At 46.3% G+C, this 26,550-nt stretch overlaps 1 protein-coding gene across 4 annotated transcripts in view; it reads right to left on the bottom strand.

Annotated features, from left to right (window-relative positions):
- Positions 1-3,106: 3,106 nt before the first annotated feature.
- Positions 3,107-26,550, bottom strand: part of SPDEF (SAM pointed domain containing ETS transcription factor) — a 974,947-nt gene continuing 951,503 nt past the window's right edge. For all 4 annotated transcript variants that reach the window (XM_075333861.1, XM_075333863.1, XM_075333860.1 and 1 more), the window contains exon 6: positions 3,107-4,104. In XM_075333861.1, the coding sequence (XP_075189976.1) occupies positions 3,926-4,104 (179 nt within the window). In that variant the 3' untranslated portion in view covers positions 3,107-3,925. The remainder of the gene's footprint in view (positions 4,105-26,550) is intronic.

Raw genomic sequence — 26,550 nt, 5'->3', positions numbered from 1 at the left:
GGGATGTTTGTTCTAGACCCTCATTATCATCCTCTCTGTTTTTCCACTTCTCGCCCTGAGAGTCACCCTCCTCTTCTTCCTGCCCTGACAGCACAGTACAGTATGCTTGCACCTCAGGTATCTGAAAATCATCATGATCACCTCCACCCCTGGGGGTTAACATGTGGTGACAAGGGTCTGGATTATGCTCAGACCCTATTTCGTTTGGGCCCAGATTCAACTGACAAAAACGTTGGGCATTGCTTTCCTCCTTTTGAGTCTGGGAATCTTTGGAGCTGACTTCTGATGCCTAAGAAATAGAATGTATGAACCACTTTGCAGACTCACCTATCTGTGGTTCCATAATCCATTGAGGTGTAGGAAGAGGAGGAGAGGCTACTTGATGCAGTGCTTGCCATCCACTTTAGCACATGCTCTTTCTGGCGCTCATCTACAAGCCGTACCACTGTGCAGCTGCCAAGGAAAGGGAGCCAAGAAGCTAATCCAGTAACAGAAGTTGTCGGTTGTCTTTGGCTAGGAGGAGTCAGTGTTTGTTCAGTAGAGCTTTCAGTAACATTAGCACCTATCCCAAGTACAACTTGAACCCCACTGTTACATGGTGTTTGGCTAAAATCTTGCCAAGTGTGAGGACTACTTGTAACGCTGTTCACATAGCAGAGTCGCACACTCCACACAATGCTGCTTTTGAGTTGCACAGACAGGCTCAGGCTTTGATCAACTGTGCTCTTTTTAGTAAACTCCTGCAAGCCTGATCATTTCTGCTAGCCTTTGGATTGCTACTGGAATCACATGTTGCAAGAGACATCACAGTCGTCTCCACCCTTTTTAAGATGGTATAGCTTGTGCTCCCATACCGTTGCTAGCATTATGCGATCCAGGTCCTTGTGATTTGTTAGCCAGTTGCTGGTGAACTTCTCTGTGCTGTTTGATGTGTTGTGGAAATACTCTGGTTGTGTGATTATTTCCTCCCTTACTTTAATTTCCTCCTTAGAACGTATTGTCTATACTTCTGTGTGTGATTGCTGTGAGTTTGAGTTTTTGTTTTACTTCTGTCTGCCCCTAATTTTTAACTTTTCAAGTTGTGTGTTGCCTGTAGTCGCAGAGGTCTCACAGCACCAGGCCTACACCTGTCACTCATCCCCCTAAATATTTCTTATTTTAATAGTCTAGGAAGCTAATGGCTGTGCCACAACAGTGTGGCTCCACTGTAAAGCAGTTTGAGCTGTTTTGGCAGCTTTTGGAGCCCCTAAAGGTGTTATTTATGCTTTTTGCTTTTGCCTCCTATTTAATTCAGTGGGGTTTGGATATTGTGGCGATATTCATGGGGTTCTCCCCACTGTGACCCTCTTACCAGGCAGGCTTGTTTGGCTATCCCACTGCTCCACTGCAGTCTCAGGGTTTCCTGCTTCATGACTTTAAGTCTTTACCATCTCTGGGTGTCTATGACACATTTGCAGATTATCTCAGTCCCTGTAATGTTGTTTCTATTTCGCAGCACCTCTATCCAGATAATCTTTACATCTTGCTATGTGAGTTGTAATTTTATTTTTTTATTTTGATCATTGCTTATTTTGCTTATCTTGCTCTAGTTTACAGTATATATTTGTGTACATGTTTACCTGCTTGGCATGTTGGTCCTGTGTCCCACAGCTGTCTTGTACAGCCATCATGTATCAACCTAAGGGCTGTTTTTAATTGCTTTTATTAAATACGTCTTTTTGGTTTTTTTTCTACAATAAAAATTGATATACATTTTTGGTGATCATCCTCGTATGGCATACTTATTTTTCTTTTTTTTCAATTATGTCTCATTGGTGTGCATAAGATAGATCTCTTATTATTCGGCGGTGTCCTCCTTTTTTCAATTACTTGGTTCAGTCATCGTACACCAACCAATTAAGTCTGGGGGCTGTGTCCTGGACCTCCCCCTAGGAAAGTCCATAACCTGTCTTTCCTCCTCCTCACTCATCTCCTCCAACAAGCCTTTCCATCAAACTTGATGGTTGCTCACTCACCCCAGTCTCACAAGCCCGTTGCCTTGGAGTGACCCTCGACTCTGCTCTATCCTTCAAGCCACACATCCAAGCCCTCTTCAACTCATGCCGATTACAACTCAAAAATATCTCCCGGATCCGTGCTTTCCTTAACCAAGAATCTGCAAAAACATTAGTGCATGCCCTCATCATCTCCCGCCTCGACTACTGCAACCTCCTGCTCTCTGGCCTCCCTTCCAACACTCTTGCACCCCTCCAATCTATCCTAAACTCTGCAGCCCGCTTAATCCACCTCTCCCCTCGCTACTCCCCAGCCTCGCCACTCTGCCAATCCCTTCACTGGCTTCCCATCGCCCAACGACTCCAGTTCAAAACATTAACCATGACATACAAAGCCATGCACAACCTGTCTCCTCCCTACATCTGTGACCTAGTCTCCCGGTACCTACCTGCACGCAACCTTAGATCCTCACAAGATCTCCTTCTCTGCTCCTCTCTTATCTCCTCTTCCCACAATCGTGTACAAGATTTCTCCCGTGCATCCCCCATACTCTGGAACGCTCTACCTCAGCACATCAGACTCTCCACTACCGTGGAAAGCTTCAAGAGGAACCTCAAGACCCACCTCTTCCAACAAGCCTACAACCTACAATAGCCCTCAGTCCAGTAGACCACTGCGCAACCAGCTCTGTCCTCACCTATTGTACCATCACCCATTCCCTGTAGACTGTGAGCCCTCGCGGGCAGGGTCCTCTCTCCTCCTACATCAGTCTGTCTTGTACTGTTAATGATTGTTGTACGTATACCCTCTTTCACTTGTAAAGCGCCATGGAATAAATGGCGCTATAATAATAAATAATAATAATAATAATAATAATAATAACCTCCTTGCAAGATTAATGATGGGAAACACTTATTTCCTTTGACTCCAATTCCTGGTTTAGTCCAGGCTAACTCTATTAGCAACCCAGTTGGTATCTCCTGTTGGCTTCATATGAAGCAATTCTATTCTTCATTTGCAATATTTTAAATTACTGTAAATAAGAGGTTGTAAAAACAGCATATACTTTATAGATTTTAGTCTGATTCTTTACTGTTTATATAGAATGTCTATTTAATTTAATACATGATAAAGAGGAAAACAACAGAATCTTTAGATGAAAGAAAAACAAATAAAAGTTATTCCTAATATACATGAAATGTGTTAAGCAATGATGAACATTTAGGACATATTTTTGAGTGAAATGTATTTGGCAGTATTGTAATCTAGACTGAAAGAAGAAAGAATTTATTACATCCATTAAGAAATCACATTTTACCAGTATGCACCAATATGTTCAATATCTTCAGTCTGTTCGTAGCAATGAACTTATACATTTTAGTGCTACATCCATATTGGCACTTTCTTGGTTTAATTAACAGGTTATATTACTATAATAAATAATGCTTTAAAAACATTTTACTTCAGAGTTGACTGACAAACATTCATTCACATCAAGCTTTGCACTATAGGTGAAGGTGTTCTTTTATTTTTAGAACATGCTTGCAATGCTTTTGGTCACTATGTCCTGCTTTCTCCCCACCTCCTATTGTCCTGCAAGGTCATTGAGTCCAGTAGGTCTCACATCAGTGAATACCTCTAAAGCAACTAAAGCAAGCAGGTAGTACAGAAGACGGAGTAACTGAACAGTGTAGACGTTTTTTGTGTGTAGGATAATGTCTTTTGAGGCATGACAGTTTGCAAACAGCATATGTGTGATATGCACCAGGGCTTGATCACTTTGGCAAAGAGCACAATCTATTGCTATGTTTCCCAAAACTGATCAATAGAAAAGTCTTTACAATTATGTATCTGCTCTTCTAGTTGCTCAGCACACATATCTCTTTCTTTCTGCCACGTAACCATTTTAGAATGTACATTCTTTCAGATCTTACAGTGGTTGCACAAACTGATATACAAGGCGTTGAGACACATCGGGCTTACGAATAATGCCTTTTTTGTAGTACTGTCGAATAGAGCGGCTTAGTTTATCGTAGTTCATTGCAGGACGGTTCTTTCTGATCCCCCAAAGACGTGCAACTTGAGCAGAATCTTCAATTTTAAAGATACCTGACAAAATATTAAATTGAAAATGAAATGCGATATAAGAAAATATACTAAAAGTCAGTTTAGAGTTCTGCTTAGAAATCACAATTATATGTATTTAAATGATTGTCCCATAAAAATCTACCGGCTCATTCTGTAACATTGTGGTCTGCTGCAATTTGAAACAGATTGTCACAATTCCTCTGTGCAGAGCATATTGCGCATTAGGAGATGCTCTGCTGTATTTTCCTGAGCTACTGAGCTGGCAGGTTGATTGACAGAGCAGGATTTCATGCTGGTTCTGGGAGGTGCTGATGACTCAGGTGTTCCATCTTCTTGATAATGTTTCTGCTTCTTTACTAAGCATGCTCTCCCAGAACCTTGCCAGTTGTACATTCTGGTTCTGTACTTGTGCTGTTGGCCTGTGTTTCTGCATGTGTTCTGATTTTGTTTCTTGACCCCGGACTGTTGTTTGACTCCTTTCTGCCTGCTCCCTGTTCCTGTCATGACCTCCTGGCTTTTGTTCTTGGACCGTTAACCTGACCATGTCTCAGTTTTCTCTCTGAATCTATTAGGTGCCCTCCTAGAATTCTAACCTTGGATTAAGCCTTAAAGGGATTGTACCAAAATACACGAAGACTATGGAAAATCAAAATAAATCAACACAAGCATTGTGATGTCAAATCCACTGATATGCATATATTTGTTTTAGTCTATTAAACTTCTTTTAACCACTTCAGGTTTTCAAAGATGTTGTTAAAATGCCTGACCTAACCATTCTTTGGATGGCTTCTGATTGAGAGAATGGCCCCCACTTTATATTAAAAAGTTCAAAAAGCGCCATAGCCAATGAAACAGCTGAAAAGAGGCTTAATAAAAAAAGTTTCAGAAAACACCAAAAAGGGGGGAAAGGAAGCAATAATGCAACAATTGTAATAAAATAATCCTTTATTTATGACAATTAAAAATACATATTGATCAAATGGAACCGCCCAATGACGGATGGAATATTAAGGTGGGGGACACAGCACCTATGGTGATAAAACATACCACCATAAATCGCAGGGATAATGTAAAAAAATCTTAATATATACATATATATATATATAAATGCTTTTCGGTAAAAAATACAGCCATAATTATGAAATATAATACTAGTGTATCAAGGCATAAAATAGCTATTTGGAAAAGAAGGTGAGAGAGGCAGCGACATTATCATTGAAAAGCATACATAATATTACCACAGTGTAAAGTATCCACAGCGGGTATAGGTGCAACGGCCCCCACCAACACTGACGCGCGTTTCGCAGCTCGTGTGCTTCGTCCAAGAGTGGTAAGTGAAGAGTCCCAGGCTGGGGCATTTAGTATTAGGTTTTATGTAATCACGTTTAAACATGCACTGGTATTTATTGATATGTATGTGTATTTGTGGATATATGTGATACGCATGGGTATGAGCGCATTAACCTATTTATTATACTAACTAAATTACATATAAATATGTGGTTCATAATTGTTTTACATTATTTATTTGCATTTAATTACCTATTTTATGCATATGTGATCCATGGTAAATCTTGGTTGTCACATGTTTTTGGTGCCTGTGACATAAGATTCCATGGTAAATGTTTGGCTTACGCGGTGTCTGGATTAGACCCAGCATGACACCTTCCAGACATCTGTTGATATATCACCAAAGAAACCTTCCGGACTTACGCTCTCTGGGACGCGCTCTCAGGAGAAAAGGCATCGCTGGCTGATTCATTACTTTGTTTACAAAATACACCATGGCAACCCTGTGAGTCAGACTGCTGGATGTCCGGAGATGACACATCGATGTACTGTGTACATTACACAGTACATAGCTGGGACACATATATAAGATTATCTTAACACTGGAACTTTTTTAAGCACATCCAATGATGGACCTTACTATTATTCCAAGATTTATTGATTAAAATTAACTTTAAAATTAGCTTTGTTCATGAGACAACCCCTATAAGTGATCTAAACTTCTAAAAAGGCAGCAATAATAAAGTAGTATAACTATGGTGTTGTGGTGTTAAACATTAATAAATTATACTGTGAGCATTTTTTCAGTTCCCTCTCAATAATTTTAAATTTAATTTTATTATTGCATTTTATAATATAAGTCAGTGAACATCAGATTGTATGGAAGGTCATCATACTGTATGGGGCAGTGGATGAACATCATACTATGTGGAGGACCAAGAGAAAAGAAATATCCAGCATCCAATTTCCTTAAAAAATATCTTCTTTATTGTAAAGATTAAAAAAATTCCATTTCCAAGGGTAAAAAACAATGCATTGTCAGCACAGGGTACAACTACGCGTTTCGGATGTTACACATCCTTAATCTGAAACATACTGCACACGTTCAACAAGAGTGTTATAAAGTCATTATCCGGAAATGGGGCATCCTCAAATTGCTGCAGGTCAATGCAATTGAAAAAGCTACAATTCCCAGTAGAGGAGGATATCCAGTAAAAATTCTACATCGCTGTGAAGCAAGGTTGATTTTCCCTTTGGAAACCCGAGCATTGAAAGGATTAAACATCAAAAATGAATTGATGAGTATTTTTTAAATTATTAAAAACAAAAAAAATACATCTTTAATCAATAAAATAAGATGAATCATAATAATAACACTGATCTATAAGTCAATATATTCATAAAAAAATGTATGTGATCCTTTTGTCTGAATATTTGTTTGGCGATAATTCAGTGAACATAATTTTTTTTTTTTTTATATTTGCTGAATGATCATGTGACTGTTCCAGAACCTTTTCAACAATATGTTGTTAATGGTGACTTGAAAACATTGCAAACACTGGAAACTGATTAACTAAAAAGGTTTTCCAAAAAATATTATTTTTTTTCCCCTTTCCCTCATTGAATAAAGTGAACATGTTGAAAGTTCATATATTTGACATGTAATTTTTGATAAGAGACATTAAAGTTGATATAATGTTTGAAGATATACAAAAATAAGTTGAATGTTTTCGGGTACCATTGACATATAAGGAATTTGTTGGTTATCACACCTACCCACTAATTAATTGACTGTCGGTACTAAGTTGTCACGCCCCATTTCCGGCTAATGACTTTATAACACTCTTGTTGAACATGTTTCAACAAAAAACAAAGAATTGTGGTTTAAGGGATAACAATGAATATTTTATTAACTGGCAAATACCATATATATTATGACACTCTTAGGCTATGTGCGCATGTGTGCGTAATTCATGCAGTTACGCTGCGCTTTGTAGCGCAGCGTAACTGCATGCGTCCTGAGTCCCCAGCACAATCTATGGAGATTGTGCAGGGGCCGTGTGCACGTGGCGTCTTAGAGCGCAACGCTTCGGCTGCTGCCCGAATCGCTGCGTTCTCAGAAGTGACATGTCACTTCTTCCGTGCGCTTTGCCGGCAGCCCCTGCTCTGTCTATGGCAGGAGCTGCAGGCAGAGCGCACGTTCTCGCCGGCACCATGCGCTTCAGAACGGAGCTTTTCAGCTGCGCTCTGAAGCGCACCTTTTAGGTGCAGTGCAGAGCGCACACGTGCGCACATAGCCTTAAAATGCATGTAGGAAACAGGGGTCAAAAAAGGGTATCCAGGTATTCAGTATATAGGTAATTAAGCCACATTATTGCTGCAAGAAAATCAAGAAAATACATGTCCACAAAGAATCCCTGTAAAGTGTCATGTGCAATACAGTAACTGTTACTACAAAAGCAGGGGGATTACATAAACATCGCACACTGTCCCATATAAAGTGCTATACATATCCTAGTGGATCAAACAAGAATCTTTGCAACACATATATAACAAGTCAGATAACAGTCATATATATACCAGTACCCAGATGTGGAGGGGATTCATACCAAGCCTGATGGACGCGCGTTTCGCTTGTAGCTTTGTCAACCAGGCAAGGTAAGAGTGGCAGCAATGATACACGAGCAGGACCTTTTGTGAACAGCCCACACGATCACATGGTATACTTTAAGCCAATGAGAGTGTGAATGCGCGCACATGTGCAGTTGCTACCTGCACGAGTCCTTCTGCATCTCAACCCGGCCAGGATATCACGTGGGGAGTGGGAGGAGACGCGTCACCATCTTCACTACTCATTACGTTACCACACGTAACCATGGCACAGGGAGACGCTGAGGACTCGGGCATGTGTATAATAATAACAACACAGAGCTCCCCCTAACTGTGAACTGGAGAAGTGCACATGAAGATCATACCACGAAAAATAACATATAAACATGTGCACAGTAATTTGGGGAATATACAAACCCCATAGACATATATAGTGTGATAAATACAACACTGATATCAATTTATATACAGATATCCACAATCTCACATACAGAAAGGGGGGGAGAGGAACACCAAGTAGCATAATTTACAGAATCATGCATCATTCCACACAAACACAAATATTAACACATAGGGATTCAAGATGGACGAATCAATTATAGAAGAAGTGGCTAGAGATGGTTTGCTTGTGGGTTGATGAAATTTCAATGTCCGATCATGAAAAAATTATTTAATTATTGCGCCAATAAAAACTGTACAAAGATTTAAAAAATATTAATTAATAAAAATAGAAATATGTGTGAATAAAAAAAATCGGTGCAAAACAAGGTAAAATGCAAAGGAGACCAGCCATCAGAGAGAGAAATACCATCTACAGAAATGATGCAAAGCTGAAGCTCTCGTTCAAGCCCATAGGGGACATTGTGCCCAATCTTACAATCCAACATGTCTTTTGTTGGGCAAGTATCTTTTTAACATCCCCCCCACGGATCCCCATATGGATGACATCGATTCCTATGAATTTCAGGGATCGTGGGTCGCAATTGTGAAATCGCTTGAAGTGAGCCGGCAACGTTTTTAATTTGGTAATGTCTTTTTCTATCTTAGCCGCCTCTATATCTCTAATATGTTCCCGTATCCGGGTGCAGAACTCCTGGGATTTCAGTCCAACATATATCTTATTGCAGGCACATGTTGCATGGTAAATTACATTTTTTGTGCCACAAGATATATAATGATCCACCACAAATTCCTTTTCATCTCTCGCACCCATAAATACCCCTGTCCTACGTAAGATAGAACATGCCATACAATGGCCACAGGGGTAACATCCCTTTATGGGACGAGTAGCTCCAAAGGGATTTTTACAAATGGGAGCATAATGGCTCTGTATCAGGAGGTCTTTGAGATTTCTTCTCCTCGGTGTCATAGCCGGTTCCCCCGTGATGCACTTGCCAAGGACAGGGTCAGGGTTACCTATTTGTCCTACAATATGATACGCCCTGTTATAGTTATTTGGATCATTTTTTGCTAATGTTCTGTGTTATTCACAGTTGATCCTTTGGGCACCATGACCTTTAGGACTTGGGACCAGACTTGGACGAGTCAATTGGATGATGCATTTGGAGATGGGGGTGCAACAGGTGGAGGTGCAGGTGAAGGCTGGGGAGGCCAGTTAAAGGAGAGAATTGCCAGATATAAGGAATTGTTGCATAAAAGAACTCGAGCAGACTGCGGAAAACCGTCGCCAAACACCAACCTCTCCCAGAAGCCTAGGAAAAGGTTGGTGTAGGCCGGAGCGCAGGCCGCGCCCATTGCTGTGCCGCGCTGCTGTAGATAAAAAAGATCTTTGAAAACGAAAAAATTGTGGGTCAGGGCAAAACCGAGCAACTCGAGCAAAAACTCCACCAAATTGCCATCAAGACCGGAGGTTGTGAGATAGAAGCGGACCGCCTCCAGACCGTCTTCATGTCTGATGCAGGTGTAAAGAGATTCCACGTCAGCACAAACCAGGAAACCGTTGTCATCCACAAAGATGCCATCACATCCATAGTGTCTTTGACATAGGAAGGGAGGCACTCTACCAAAGGTTTCAAATAAAAATCAATAAATTTACAAATGGGTTCGCACAACCCTCCTATGCCAGATACTATGGGACATCCCGGGGGGTTGAGGGCATCTTTGTGGATTTTGGGTAACAGATAGAAAGTAGGGACACGAGGACAGCCAGTCAGTAAACCCTCGAACATCTCATCAATGATTCCCCGCTCATGAGCCCTTGACAGTATCTTCCTAAGCACATGGGAGAAAGAGGCCAGCGGACTGCAAGTGAGCCGTGAATATGTAGACTTATCACGAAGTTGCCTATGGGCCTCCTTCTCATATTTGTCTACCGGCCAGATCACGATGTTGCCCCCCTTGTCCCCACCACTTGTTGTCCCCTTCAATCCCTGACTATCGTCCATGTTGACCAGTGAGTTTGTTGTCCTGTATTTTGCAGACCTCTCACCCACACGACTATTATTGTCCCATAGGCAGTGCTGCAGATATACCGGTGCCACAACCTTTGCTAGCTATCCTGGTAACCAGTGAGTCTGTTACTTCACATCCTGCAGACCCCTTACCTTCACGACTATAGTACTTTACAGGATCACAGACACACTGTTTTCTATCCCTGATACCAGCCTGTAGTGACCAGTGAGTTTTCCATTTTACATTCTGCAGACCTCTCTCTTCCACGACTATTGTTGCCCCACAGGCTGGGTAGCAGACACACCAGTGATCATCATCCAATTTCTTACTTACCATCTACCCTTTGGCATTCCCTGTTTTACACAGGTCTATGTATCTGGGCTTACCTTCCATTTCATGATTTTCACTGGTGCACTTCTCTCCCCCCATTGGGACTTCATGTGAATACTCTTATGTGAACCCCCCCCTTTATTGTAGGGTCTTTTCTACCCACATACGTGGTCTTTACATTCTCTGTGCCCACCTCTTTGACCCATGACTAGTCGCCCCTACCGGGCACTGGTAGAATCATAGATGCACCAGTGTTTATTATATATAATTTATCTTTTTTACTTCATCTTCCCTTCGGCATTCCCTGTTTCATACAGGCTTATGTATCTGGGTGTTCTCTTTCTTTTCTTTTCAATTTTCATTGGTGCATCTATTTTTCTAATTGACCACCTCCACATGACTACAAGGGACCTCTGTTGATTTTACATGTTATCTTTATTGGCCTAATTATTTATATTGATTCAGAGGTTCCCCTTGGCACTTCCACATCTACCACAGTCATATGGGTCTATTGTAGTGACCTCGTTGGTACATTCCATGATTCCAGACCTACATTTTACATAGGTTTTACAATTTGGGACCACTTACCTGGTTTATACATCTTTTATTATTTTGGCAGGGTTATGTGAGTGGTGGCAAGGTTCTTGTCATTCCAAGTGTGTTCCTTTTGACATTCAATTACTAGTCCACTCACACCACTTTGACCTTTTCCCTCTTTATAATATTTGTTGTAAAAATAAAAATATACATTTTGCGTTGATATGAAATATTTTTACTAATATTTAATAAAATCTACTTTTTTTATAATTATTTCTGTGCCATTGTTCTTCTGTTCTTCTTGTTTACAATGTCCTTATCCGAAGTTGGCACCTTTCCTGAGGGTTTCTATGTATTATATCCCTCAGTGTATAATTAAATTAGCCATGTATTTATTGTTTACAATGATAAAAACACCTATCGAAAATTGGATTTCAATCCTCTACCCACCTTTGTGACTCAGTTACAAGAGATTCTGGTGAGAGCCTTTGAGGAGGGCATCATAACAAAAAAAGTACTGGATGGCCTCACAATAAGATCCCCAAAAGTCCCAACCTTCTATCTTCTCCCCAAAATCCACAAAGATCCCGTAAACCCACCGGGGCGTCCAACTGTGTCCGGTATTAGCGGCTTGGTCGAACCAGTGTGCAGGTTGATAGATTTCTATTTATAGCCGCTGGTGCAGATCTTGCCGTCTTTTGTCAAGGACACTACGGATGTCCTCCTGAAACGGGTGGATGGGATCTTTGTGGATTCAGATACTATTTTAGTGTCTGCGGATGTTGAAGCCTTTACACCTGCATCTCACACAGTGATGGCCTACGGGCAGTCCGGTATGTTTTGATGAGCAGTGGTCGAGATGGTCATTTGTGTGAATTGATTATTGAGTTGCTCCACTATATCTTGACCCACAACTTTTTTGTGTTCCGAGATCGGTTTTATCTACAGACGCACAGCACTGCAATGGGCGCGGCCTGCGCGCCCTTGTATGCTAATCTCTTCCTCGGCCTTTGGGAAAGGGAGGTGTTTGGCGACGAGGGCGCGGGGTCACCTCCCATGTGCAGTGCTGGATGAGGTACATCGATGATGTGCTTATGTTGTGGCAAGGTACAGTGGACCAACTCAGATCTTTTATGGATGCGCTTAACCGCAATCCACTTAATATCAGGCTCACCTTTAAGTGTGATGCCGAGAAGATGGACTTTTTGGACATCTCTTTAGTAGTGGATAGGGAGCGGCATTTGCAGACGGATGTCTACAGGAAAGACACATCTGTAAATGCGCTCCTACATGCATCTTCTTCTCACCATCATAGCACGATAAGGGCCATCCCGATAGGACAACACTTACGGATGCGCCGTATTTGCTCTACTTCAGAGTCATTCGAAAAGCAAGCCTGTTATGATCCGGAACCATGGAAGACCACCACAAATCATTGGTAAAAGGTGACAAGAGCATTGGCAACTAATCTGGCCGCCATCCCCTTACTAACCATCACAACTAGAAGTAGCCGAGGGGTGAACTAACACCTGTGTACCGCGAACCCAGCCGGATAACTAACTATCCTAAAGGAAGGAAAGATGAATAACTCTCTGCCTCAGAAAATAGACAAGAATAGCAAGCCCCCCACATTCAAAGACTGCGGTGATATAGGAAAAACACAATACACAGATAGATGACAGGATTAGCAAAACATGAGGCCCCCACTGACTAAAATAGGAAAGGACAGGAAAGGGACTGATGGTGGCCAGAGTAAAACCCTGCAAAATTCCAAATTCGTGAAAGTACAAAAAGGCCCTCAGATCGCACGATCTGAACTCCGTCCTATACCAGGTGCTTTTGTTATACCAATGAACAGAAAACAAGAATCATAACAAATTCAACAAGCCACAAACACATGGACCCAAAGGAGCTATACTCCAAACAGAACTGCAGGGAGTTCCCCAGCCATGCAACTGAGGGGACAATCCCTGCATGGAAATAAACTAAAAACAACCACAGCAAATGACAAACCCAGATAAGAGCAAAAGAACCAAACAATAAATAAAGAGCAAACACTTATCTGGGGTAGATGTGGTGTAGAGCAGAATGAAGCAGGCTGGTGATACAAAGAACAACTGACATCCGGCATAGCCTGCCAGCAGACCAGGATTTAAATAAGCAGAGAGTTAGCAAAGGAAACGCCCACTGCACAACACACCTGGTCCAAGTCCAAACCATTCATGGCCACCAGAGGGAGCCTCCTAGCAGCCAAAGCATAACTAACATTCACAACAGTACTCCCCCCTTCAGGAGGGGTCACCGAACCCTCACCAACGCCTCCGGGTCGCTCGGGATGAGCATGATGGAAAGCGCAAACCAACCTGTCCGCATGAATGTCAGAAGCCACAACCCAAGAGTTATCCTCCTGCCCATAACCCTTCCATTTCACAAGGTACTGAAGCTGACGCCTACAGCGACGGGAATCCAGAATTTTTTCAACCTCATACTGCAGATCCCCTTATACCAAAACAGGGTCAGGAGGCGCTGCTGCAGGAACTGTTGGCTCCACATGTTTCTTCAACAAGGACGTATGGAAGACATTGCGAATCTTAAATGACGCAGGCAGAGTCAAACGGAAAGATACAGGGTTGATAATCTCCGAAATCTTATAAGGTCCAATAAATCTGGGCTTAAATTTAGGAGATGGAACTCTCATAGGAATATTTTTAGAGGACAACCACACCATGTCCCCTACTGTAAACCGGGGACCAACAGTCCGACGCCGGTTGGCAAACTTTTGGGCAGTTTCTTGGGACTGAAACAATTTATCCACTACCTGCCCCCAAATCTGCTGCATTCTGTTGACCACCGAATCCACCCCTGGACAGTCAGACGCCTCAATTGTTAAGGGCAAATTCAGCCAAAGGCAAAAACGAAACCCAGTCATCCTGATCCGCAGAAACAAAACACCGTAAATAGGTCTCCAGGGTCTGGTTAGCCCTTTCAGTCTGACCGTTGGTCTCAGGATGAAACGCCGAGGAGAAAGACAGCTGAAGACCCAATTTGGAGCAAAAAATCCTCCAAAACCTTGATACAAACTGCACCCCTCTGTCAGAAACAATGTTTTCGGGAATACCATGCAAACGAACAACATGTTGGAAAAACAAAGGCACCAACTCTGATGAAGACGACAACTTAGATAGGGGAACCAAGTGGACCATCTTGGAGAATCTGTCACAGATCACCCAAATCACAGTCATTTTTTGAGAGACGGGAAGCTCTGAAATAAAATCCATAGAGATGTGCGTCCAAGGTTTCTTAGGTACCGGCAAAGGCAATAATAGCCCACTAGAACGTGAACAACAGGGCTTGGACCTAGAACAAACTCCACACGACTGCACAAAATGACGGACATCCCGGGACAGGGAAGGCCACCAAAAAGAGCGTCTCACTTGCCCGAGTACTAAAAATGCCAGGATGACCCGCCAAAACAGAGCAATAAACCTCAGAGACAACTCGGTCTCTCCATTGGTCTGGGACAAACAGTTTCCCTGTAGGACATCTCTCAGGCTTATCCCCCTGAAATTCCGCCAGTGCCAACCGCAGATCAGGCGAAATAGCCGAGAAAACTACACCATCATTCAGGATAGTAGACGGTTCGCCAACCTCCAAAGAGTCAGCGCAGAAACTCCTGGAAAGGGCATCGGCCTTAACATTCTTGGTGCCCGGCAAAAAACAGACCACAAAATTAAACCGGGTAAAAAACAAAGCCCACTTGGCCTGCCGAGGATTCAACCTCTTGGCCGATTCCAGATAGATGAGATTCTTGTGGTCCGTAAGCACCACAACTTGATGCCTAGCCCCCTCCAACCAATGCCTCCACTCTTCAAATGCCCACTTCACAGCCAATAATTCTCGGTTCCCCACATCATAATTCTGTTCAGAAGGAGCAAACTTCCGAGAGAAAAAGGCACAGGGCTTAAGTTTACCCGAAGTAGCGTCTCGTTGAGACAGAACAGCAGCTGCTCCGATCTCTGAGGCATCGATCTCAACTTGAAATGGGCGAGACACATCAGGTTGCTGCAAGACTGGGGCAGAAGTGAATCGCCTTTTAAGCTCCTGGAAGATCACAATTGCCTATGGGGTCCAATGCTGAGCATCAGCTCCCTTCTTTGTCAAATCTGTCAGAGGTTTGACAATGACAGAAAAATTGGCTATAAATTTACGGTAAAAATTAGCAAACCCCAAAAACCGCTGCAGGGATTTTAGAAAAGTCGGTTGCACCCAGTCATAAATAGCCTAAACCTTAACCGGGTCCATTTCGATAGCGGAGGGGACAAGATGAAGCCCAAAAAAGAAATCCTTTGCACCCCAAAGAGGCACTTTGACCCCTTAGATCCAGTCCGAAAACCGCGCACAGGCGGGGTACCTGGACCCTAGTTAGAAGACAATTGCAAGCCCCTTCTCTAATTCACCAGGCCAGGGGCAATGTTGCAGGCCTTGCTCCAGAAGTGTTAGCCCAGATAGAGTAAAATGTCAGCCCACCGTGGGGGATAGGGTATCCGAAATCACCCACTGAAATCCCAAGGGTCGGTTTTCGCGGGCACATCTCCCAACCAGAAGATACCGGGAGTGGACTTCCCCATTCCAGACGGAGTTGTCTAAAAGTGAGGAAAATTACAGAGTGTCGGAGGAAGGGACGTTGGTACACCAGCCGGGTGTGGGAACCGAGTACACCCGAACACGGCGGCCGGCCACTGACACCTTGGTTTACCAACAGACTCGTGTGCCATTATTCAACAGTGAGTACACCAATATTCCCCGCCCCAGTCCGGCGCGCCACCTCTGGCCCACATCGCTCCCCGTATCCTGGACACTGAGCCCCGGGGCATCCATCCCTACCCACGGAGGGGTTAACATCCAGCTGCTATCCCATCGCCCCCGGGTGCTCCCCAACAGCAGCGGTGGTGCTACATCTCACCACACACCGTGGGTGGCATCACGAAGTTCTTACAGCAATCCCCGTACATATACGTCCCTTTTTATTTGAGTGTCCGCGTGACCCCTGGTTCCGGAAAATCCCTGGAGCCACTGCAGATTCGGATCTGAGCAGCCTGACTGCTGACGTGGGGGCGGCACAGGTACTGGACCCTAGGTCGAGAGTAGCTTAAGGCAACCCGGCAATTAACCTGCGGAGGATAGTGACTTTATGGACTGTCCCCAAGAAGCTCAGAGATCAGGGGCACTAGCGCAACGAGGGGGATAGGGCTTTCCAACCCACGCAGCCCACAGAAATTCCACGCGTGAGCCCTTGAGAGCACACCTCCACTACCAACAGTAGGGAGCGGGGCCCGGACAGCTTTACGCCAATGGGCCATGAGAATACTTCTAATTTGTGCATGGAGGCAGGCTCCGGACAACCGGCAGTACTATAGGGGACGGATACCCGGACGGGCTACCGCAAGAGGGCAGCGGCACCCAGAGACTTGGTTTCCCTTGTTATCAGAGTCTGCTTTTGATGACCGATGCTGCCTGAATGAGTACATTGTCCTACCCTGCTTTCCACTACGCCAGCGCTCCCCTGCACCAGCGTCCCAGCATCTAGAGTCCCAGCGCCTCCTCTACCCATGGAGGGAAACGTCATCTGGCTGCCCCCACTCCATCTCCTCCGGGTACTCCCATTGGCAGTAGTGGTACTCCCCTTTACCGCGAACCACGGGTGGCGTCAAAAAGTCTCTCTCGATTGTAAATAGCCCCCTTTTCATTTGAGAGTGGCCGCGAGCCCCCGGGTCCTGAGACCCTCAAGCCACAGCAGCAAACCCCCCAGATCCGAGCGGTTCGACCATTGCAGGGGCGGAAAACCTCAAATTTCTGGCATCACGAACAGGATTCGGACTGGGCCCACTAACCTGTGTGACGTGCGCCTTGAAAATCCAAGCTGCGGTGACAAGATCCCGTTTCCACCATCTTTAGCGTCAAAATGCCATCTTCCTTACCAAAAGCGCGCAAAGCTAAAGCTCCGCCCCTCATCCTGAGAGTGTGGCCAGAACCGGAAGTTCCCAGGGTCCCCGGCGCGAGAGTGATTGGCTGACAAAAACCAAGGGGGCGTGACGGGATGTAACAGCGGACGTGGAACATGGACGCCAGGACTCTGCCATAAAGTTCCTGGACACCACAGAGGCAAGATGGCGGCAGCAAAGGACCGGTCACCGGAGAACCCTGGTCCTGGGTCCGAGACCTGGATAGAGCAAGAAACCGAGCAGCTCTGCAGGAGGACGCAAATGCAATTTCTATATATCCTGGACTAGTAGAGGGAAGAGATGAAAAGTCTGGCTGTGGCGGTGCAGGCCCATGAGATGGAGGTCCCACGAGAGGAGCGGCTAAGCAGCTACGAAGTCCCAGTTGACCCGGCCTACTTGGCCGCGGGATCCGGTCTGCCCCCGACCGTTGCAAGCATCCAGCCACCATCATCCTCGCCCTCGGCGGACGCCGAGCCGCTACCCCCAACACCGGCCACGGAACCTCCAGTCCCCGTCTATGAAATGCAGGCTGCAAACCCCCTGGCTTTATCACCAGACCAGGCCGCAACACAGCTCGTCCCAGCACCGGCCCGACCAGACCAGGCCGCATCACTGGGCCCGTACCCCGGGACGGAGCACCCGGACTCTGCAACCCCGGATGCACATTAGTCGGATTCTGTACCCATCACAGCAAAGGTAGAGCCTGTGGAGATGCCAGTTCCACCACCACGTGGCCACCCAGCAGCCACCGGGGCTGCAGGTGTCCATTTGCAGCCAGTCCCTGTAGGGGAGGTGAAGTCCGACATCAGCGCCCATGATTGGGAAAGGCATTGGCGACAACTGATGCGGCTGTGTGCAAAAGTGCTTGCTCGAGAGCAGCGCAGGAGAGGAATCGCCACTCACCTCCACAGAGAAGAGGAGCATGCAGGCGAGAGTATCGTTTGGGTCCAGGGCCCCCAGGACCATGGCCCGATACAGCGTTGCACCCTGGAGGGGACGTTGGTGCCGGCTGTTCCCGATTGTCTACTGCAGTACTGGTAGTGGAACTTTGCTACTCTACAAAGTTTAAAGTTAAAGTTATATATATCAATGCTGCTAATTTTGGTGTGTAATGTTGAAAACGTTGAATGAAAATGTTGATTTCTATGCTCGCTAATTAACCGATTACCTCATCTAATTCAGGAGTTATAATGTTTGTACCTAGTGCAGGGACCCTTTTTTCTCTTTTTTGCCATTGATTAATATGGACCATAGCTGCGGGACTGGCAGCTGTTACAGGACTGCCCACTGATAGGGGATAGTAATCTATCTAGCAGTCAGGGCCCATCGTGCACAATAATCTGCTGCTGGCAAGAGCAAGGAAGGGTACCGTACCACCTCAGCAGTACTGTCACTGTTGCTTCACAGTGGCACTAGGACCTAAAGCGGTGCTCACTGTTAAGTCACAGCGAAACCTTAAAAAGAAATGCTAAGCAGAGGTGTATCTTGGCTTTCCGGCACCTGGGGCAAGAATTCAATTTGGCGCCCCCCCATGTGACCATTTATATGTGATTTGCACACTTAAGGGTGCTTTACACGCTGAGATCTCGCTAGTGAGATCGCTAGCAAGCGTACCCGCCCCTGTCGGTTGTGCGTCACGGGCAAATTGCTGCCCGTCGCGCACAACATTGCTAGGCCCCGTCACACGAACTTACCTGCCTTGCGACATCACTGTGACCGGCGAACCGCCTCCTTTCTAAGGGGGCAGTTTGTGCGGTGTCACAGCGACGTCACACGGCAGCCGTCCAATAGAAGCGGAAGGGCGGAGATAAGCGGGACGAACATCCCGCCCACCTCCTTCATTCCTTTGCTGGTGGACGCAGGTAAGGAAATGTTCGTCGTTCATGCGGTGTCACACATAGCGATGAGTGATGCCGCAGGAACAACGAACAACCAGCGGCATGCACCACCAACGATATTATGCAAAGGAGCAACGTGTCAACGATCAATGATTTTTGACGTTTTTGCGATTGTTGATCGTCGCTCCTTTTAGTCACATGCTGCGATATCGCTAACGACGCCGGATGTGCGTCACTAACGACGTGACCCCGACGATATATCGTTAACGATATCGTTGTGTGTAAAGTACCCTTTAGTCACGTGATGATGAGCTGCTCTTAATAATTCTCTCAAACTTCAAAGAGAAACATAGGAAGAAAAGCTAATTGTCTCATGCAAGTATGAAAATCACATATGAGTGGAGAGGCCATGTGGTGTCTGCTGGAACCAGGGAGCAGAGCTGACTCCTGACATGGACTATATTACATGCTGTTAGGATTGGGCTACACTGTTTAATTTTATAAGTAAAGGGCTTCTCCAGGTTTGAGATAAAAATCTGCAGTCACTCTATGTTTCCCTCTATGTGACTGTAGACTTCTGAATTCTCACACTGCACACTGTCAGGATTCTCTGGTGCCGGCGGTGAGTGGGAAATCACGAAACTGCAAGTATGTGATTTACATGCATGTGGTCACGTGCAGACTAGACATGTATGGCCTCGCTCAATAAAAATAAATTGAGTAAGGCCGGACACATCTAGTCAGAATGTGGCTAGAAATATAAAAATCTCATACTTCCGCTCACATGACCGTCCACTCTCGTCACTGGCACCAGAGAATCCTAAAAGTGTGCAAGCGCTCTGAGAATTCAGAAGCCTGCAGTCACCTAGAGAGACTGGAAACTTTCATCTCAAACCTGGACAAGACTTTACTTATACTGTTAAGCAGTGTAGCCCAATTCTAAAGCGGGCTTTACACACTACGATATATCTAACGAGATGTCGGTGGGGTCACGTTGTAAGTGACGCACATCCGGCCTCGTTAGTGATATCGTAGCGTGTGATAGCTATGAACGAGCAGAAATACTGACCTTCTCGTTCATCGTTGACACGTCGCTCATTTTCTAAAAATCGAACGTCCAGTCATTCATTGTTCCCGAGGCAGCACACATCGCTCCGTTTAACACCCCGGGAACGATGAACTGCAGCTTTACTGCGGCCACCGCCAATGTGGAAGGAAGGAGGTGAGTGGGATGTTTACGTCCCGCTCATCTCCGCCCCTCCGCCTCTATTGGGCGGTCGCTGTGTGACGTCGCTGTGATGCCGAACGTCCCTCCCCCTTCAGGAAGTGGATGTTCGCCGCCCACAGTGAAGTCATTTGGAAGGTAAGTACGTGTGATGGGAGGATTATAGCATTGTGTAACACGGGCAACAAATTTCCCGTGCCGCACAAACGATGGGGGCGGGTGCGATCGCACAACATATTGAAACGTGTAAAGCAGGCTTTAGTAAAGGACAGGATCAGAACTAGTAACAGCACCAGAACCACCAGAGGTATAGAAATTCATATTAGAACTCCCATCAATACAGAAACACAGCATCACAACCACCAGCAGCACAGAAATTCATCCATATAACCCCATAAGTTTAGAAACACAGCATCAAAACCCTCATCAGTACAGAAATACATCATTAAAACCATAGATGGGGGAGCAAAAACCTGGTGACAGATTCCTTTTAACAATGGTAAGGAGATACTTGGGAGTTATCAGTCATCATCAGACTGAGGACTATACAGGAACTACAGTAGGGCCTTGGTTCCACTTGCATTTTGAACAGACGAGTGCAATCCGATAAAACATCGAATTGCACTCGCACCAGTGTAAAATGATGGGGCAGTGTCCATCTGCAATTAATTTTTCATGATATATTGGCATGAAAAAAGAATTGCAGCATGCTGCGAGTGTCTGAGAGTCTCAGCTCACACACCCATACAGGTCTACAGGAGCGTGTGAAACATGGCACTGCACTTGGATGTCATCAGAGTGCAGTACGATGTATGCAGAGACAGGCCGTGGAGAAGTGGGAGAATTACTCCCTCCGTTTCTCTTGACCGAATCTGTGATCTGATCGCAAGATTGGATCACAGCCGCATGACACTCGGCTCATGCTCGCAGCAGAGCCTGAGCCAAGGGTCATTAGCATATCACATCTGATGCTCTCTCATGGGAAGCAATGCGCAAGTGAGACTGAGGCCTAATGATGAGAATTAGTCAGTATCACAAATAAAGGCTGGAGTCACATTAGCATATGGCATCCAATGCGAGTGCAACGGATGCAATATGCTAATGACCCTTGGCTCAGGCTCTACTGCGAGCATGAGCCGAGTGACATGCGACTGTGACCCGATCTTGCGATACATGCACACAGACAAATTACAGAGATTATTAATATGGGGAAGCTGGCAGCAGCCTCACTCACCTCCCCCGCTTGTCTCCGTCCAGCTCCTCCTCGGCATGTAGCTGTGCCACGCTGATTGGTGGCCATAACTAAGGGGTACTTTGCACGCTGCGACATTGCAAGCCGAAGCTGCGATGTCGAGCGCGATAGTCCCCACCCCCGTCGCAGCAGCGATATCTTGTGATTGCTGGCGTAGCGAACATTATCGCTACGCCAGCTTCACATGCACTCACCTGCCCTGCGATGTCGCTCTGGCCGGCGATCCGCCTCCTTCCTAAGGGGGCGGGTCGTGCGGCGTCACAGCGACGTCACACGGCAGGCGGCCAATAGCAGCGTAGGGGCGGAGATGAGTAGGATGTAAACATCCCGCCCACCTTCTTCCTTCCGCATTGCAGCCGGGACGCAGGTAGGAGATGTTCCTCGCTCCTGCGGCTTCACACACAGCGATGTGTGCTACCGCAGGAACGAGGAACTACATCGTACCTGTCGCTGCACCGGCATTATGGAAATGTCGGACCCTACACCGATGATACGATAACGACGCTTTTGCGCTCGTTAATCGTATCAAAAAGGATTTGCACACTACGATATCGACTGCGACGCCGGATGTGCGTCACTTTCGATTTGACCCCACCGACATCGCACCTGCGATGTTGTAGTGTGCAAAGCCCGCATAACAGACATGGCCACACACAGAGCACACTGACACTGCTGTATGTATATCACAGGAGAGGCTGGGGACGTACAGCTCTAGAGGGGGGCATTCAGATCTGAGGTGGTATACAGCATTGGGGTTGGGGACGTACAACTCTGGGGGGTAAATAGCACTGGAGTGGGGGACGTACAGCTTTGGGGGGTTATACAGCACTGGGGTGGGGGACATACAGATCTGGGGGTATACAGCTCTAGGGTGGTATACTGCACTGGAGTGGGGGACAAACAGCTCTGAGGGTATACAGCACTGGACTGGGGGACAAACAGCTCTGGGGGTATACAGCACTGTGGTGGGGGGAGATACAGCTGTTGGTGGAACAGAGTTCTGGTGGGTACACATCACTGGGATCAGAGGACAGACAGTTCTGAGGGGTATACAGCACTGGGGTCAGGGGACAGACAGTACTGAGGGGTATACAGCACTGGGGTGGGGTGAATAGACAGTTCTGGGGTTATATAGCACTTGGGTGGGTTGAATAGACAGTTTTGGGGGTATACAGCACTGGACTGGGGGACAAACAGCTCTGGGGGTATACAGCACTGTTGTGGTGGGAGATACAGCTGTGGGTGGAACAGAGTTCTGGTGGGTACACAGCACTGGGATCAGAGGACAGACAGTTCTGAGGGGTATACAGCACTGAGGTCAGGGGACAGACAGTACTGAGGGGAATACAGCACTGGGGTGGGGTGAATAGACAGTTCTGGGGTTATATAGCACTTGGTGGGGTGAATAGACAGTTTTGGGGGTATACAGCACTGGGGTGGGGTGAATAGACAGTTCTAGGGTTATATAGCACTGGGGTGTGGTTAATAGACAGTTCTGGGGGTATACAGCACTGGGGTGGGGTGTATAGAGAGTTCTGGGGGTATACAGCACTTGGGTTTGGTTAATAGACAGTTCTAAGGGTATATAGCACTAGGGTGGGGTTAATAGACAGTTCTGGGGGTATATACCACTGGGGTGGGCCTAATGGACAGTTCTGAGAATATACAGCACTGGGGTGGGGTGAATAGAGAGTTCTGGGGGTATATACCACTGGGGTGGGGTTAATAGACAGTTCTGGGGTATATAGCACTGGGTGTGGTTAATACACAATTCTGGGGGTATACAGCACTGGGTGGGGTTAATAGACAGTTCTGGGGTATATAGCACTGGGTGGGATTAATAGACAGTGCTGGGGTATATAGCACTGGGTGGGGTAATAGACAGTTCTGGGGTATATAGCACTGGAAGGGGTTAATAGACAGTTCTGGGGTATATAGCACTGGGTGGGATTAATAGACAGTTCTGGGGTATATAGCACTGGGTGGGGTTAATAGACAGTTCTGGGGTATATAGCACTGGGTGGGGTTAATACACAGTTCTGGGGTATACAGCACTGGGTGGGGTTAATAGACAGTTCTGGGGTATATAGCATTGGGTGGGGTTAATACACAGTTCTGGGGGTATATAGCACTGGGTGGGGTTAATAGACAGTTCTGGGGTATATAGCACTGAGTGAGGTTAATAAACAGTTCTGGGGGTATATAGCACTGGGTGGGGGTAATAGACAGTTCTGGGGTATATAGCACTGGGTGGGGTTAAGGTGGGGACAGGACATACAGCTCAGCGTGAAGTTGATGCTTCGGCTCCTGTCTGACAGTGTTCATCTGTGGGTTGAACCTAGAATGTATGGGCTCCGTCTAGGTTAGTGGGCGTGACCAACTTCATGACAAGTCATACCTGGAAGGAGCCCATACATTCTAGCATCTACCTTTTCTATTGGACGCAGTGCACGCTGTGTGCTAGCTCCGCAACAGATGAACTTAGGCTCTGCAGACCGCAGAGAAGGCTGCGTTCAGGTGCGCATGTAGGAGACATCAGCCAGGGAAGTGCGGCTGCCGACATGATCGCTGCGGGCCCCGAAACTCGGTCCGGGGGCCGCAGCATACATCACCGCCCTTGCTGAAAGGTACTAACGCCGTCCCTGGTCGCTCAGAATGCTTCATCAGTCGGCCAAACAGCGCCCCCCCTGACACTGCGCCCAGGGCACGTGCCCCGCCAGCCCTCCCCCCCCCTAGATACGCCTCTGTGCTAACTGAAATATAAGGATGGACCTGTAGCTCCTGCCCAATTACAGGAACTACAAAAACGTAATCGGATGGGTACCCCAGACTAACACCACTGTTACCTCACAGAAATGTGTAGAATGAGATTGTAGCAAGTGTGTTACTGCAAATAATATGGTAGGTGGACATGTAGTGCCTGCCCAATTAAAGGAACTACAAAACAAAAGCGGATGGTTGCCCCAACCGCAGTCCACTAATCAACACTAGTGTTACTTCACACTGATAAGGTAGCTAATAATGTAACAAGAGTATGGATGTAAATACCCTGTGAATGCATATGGGAAAACCGTTACAGGTCACGGAGATCCCTTATTGCTAACCTCTATACAGATCTTAGAGATAGCAGAGTATAGGGAGTGTGTAGGTGCAGAGAGTACTTTCCGTATTGTCTAGGCTCTGTGAAGCCCCTACCTGAACTCCTTGTGCTAACCACACCTAAGGAGTCAGTGAGCTCTCTATGCTAGCCGCACAGATGGATCAGAGACACTGAGGGCGATGCGTGTGATGTCCCTGCCTAACCCAGCTCCACTAAGGTGGATGGAGGCGAGCACTAGTGTAAACTAGTAGATGCTGAGACCCTGCCTAACCCGATCCACTAAAGTGCAAGGAAGCGGGTAATATTGGACATCACACATGAGGCGTCTACCCCATGCATGCACCAAGAACGTCTAAGCCCCGAAAAGCGTGCTGCAGGGTCCTATATAGACAAAGCTCCCACAAGATGGAGGCGCTCCTGGGTCAATCCACCAATCACCAGCGAGTTTGTCATCAATGACCATGAACCAATCAGGAAGCAACACGTCATAGTCATGTGATCTTGTGTCATCACTGATGTCAACCGCGGCCAATCAGCAGCCAGCATGTCACGGTCATGTGATCCCGTGTCATCGATGACATCAGCCATGGCCAATCAGGAAGCCACACGTCGTAGTCATGTGATCTCGGATCACGACCAATCGACGATTGTCATGTGGCGAGCATGCTCAGAAGGAACTTAGACCAAAAAGCCTGCTTGCAAGCTCGCACATGCTCAGAAGCCCCACTACAGGACTTAGCCTCAGCCGCAAGAGTCTCACCGACGACCCGTAACAGTACCCCCCCCACGGCCCCTCTCCTGGCGGTGCAGATAGGCAGCAATAAGGTCGGGAGCATCAATGGCCTCCTCCGGCTCCCAAGAGCAATGCTCCGGGCCATAACCCTCCCAATCGATCAGGAAATAACTGCTCCCATGAACTGATTTGGTACCCACAATAGTTCGTACAGGATAGCTGGTTTGAGAGGAGTCGGAAGAGGGAGACCTCGCCTCTTCCACATGAGGAAGGATTGTGGGCTTCAACAATGAAACATGAAACTTGTCATGGATCCGGAGACGCGAGGGCAATTTCAACTGGTAGACTACAGGATTCACCTGTCTGAGCACCTGATAAGGACCCAAGAACCGTGGAGAAAATTTGAATGACTGCGTTTTTAGATTCACATTTTTTGCAGAAAGCCACACAAAATTCCCTGGGGAGAACACTGGAGCAGGACGGCAGAACCGATCAGCAACAGTCTTCATACGATCCTTGGACATCTGTATCGCTCCTTGGGCTCGATCCCACACCTCTCTGGCATTAGTTGCCCAGTCTGTCACTAGAGACGAAGAAGAGGTAGAAGGAAAGGGTAGTGGTACCTGAGGATGTTGTCCATTATTGAGGACAAAAGGCGTTTGCCCAGTTGCCTCTGCTACAGAATTGTTAACGGCAAATTCAGCCCAGGGAAAGAGTGAGGACCAGTCATCATGGTTCTCTGACACGAAGTGTCTAAGATAGATAATCAGAGTCTGGTTAGTAAGTTCGACCAAACCATTAGTTTCCGGATGATAAGCCAAGGAGATGTTCAATTCTATTTGTAATAGTCTACAGAGCTCACGCCAGAACTGGGAAGCAAACTGTGGTCCTCGATCACACACGATACGATCAGGTATTCCGTGCAGTATAAAAATATGTTGGATGAACAGTTTGGCTAAGATCTTTGAGGACGGTATCCTCCGTAAAGGAACCAAATGAACCATCCAGGAGAAATGGTCAGTAAGAACCCAGACAAACCGGTGCCCTTGTGAACAGGGCAGATCTCCCACAAAATCCATGCCTACGACCACCCAAGGTCTGTCAGGCACCGGCAACAGATGTAAGAGACCAGCCGGTC

Source organism: Anomaloglossus baeobatrachus, chromosome 2, assembly GCF_048569485.1.
Source record: "Anomaloglossus baeobatrachus isolate aAnoBae1 chromosome 2, aAnoBae1.hap1, whole genome shotgun sequence".
NCBI classification, from domain to species: domain Eukaryota; kingdom Metazoa; phylum Chordata; class Amphibia; order Anura; family Aromobatidae; genus Anomaloglossus; species Anomaloglossus baeobatrachus.
The sequence above is the reverse complement of the archived record's forward strand: the minus strand, read 5'-3'. Positions and strand labels throughout refer to the sequence as shown.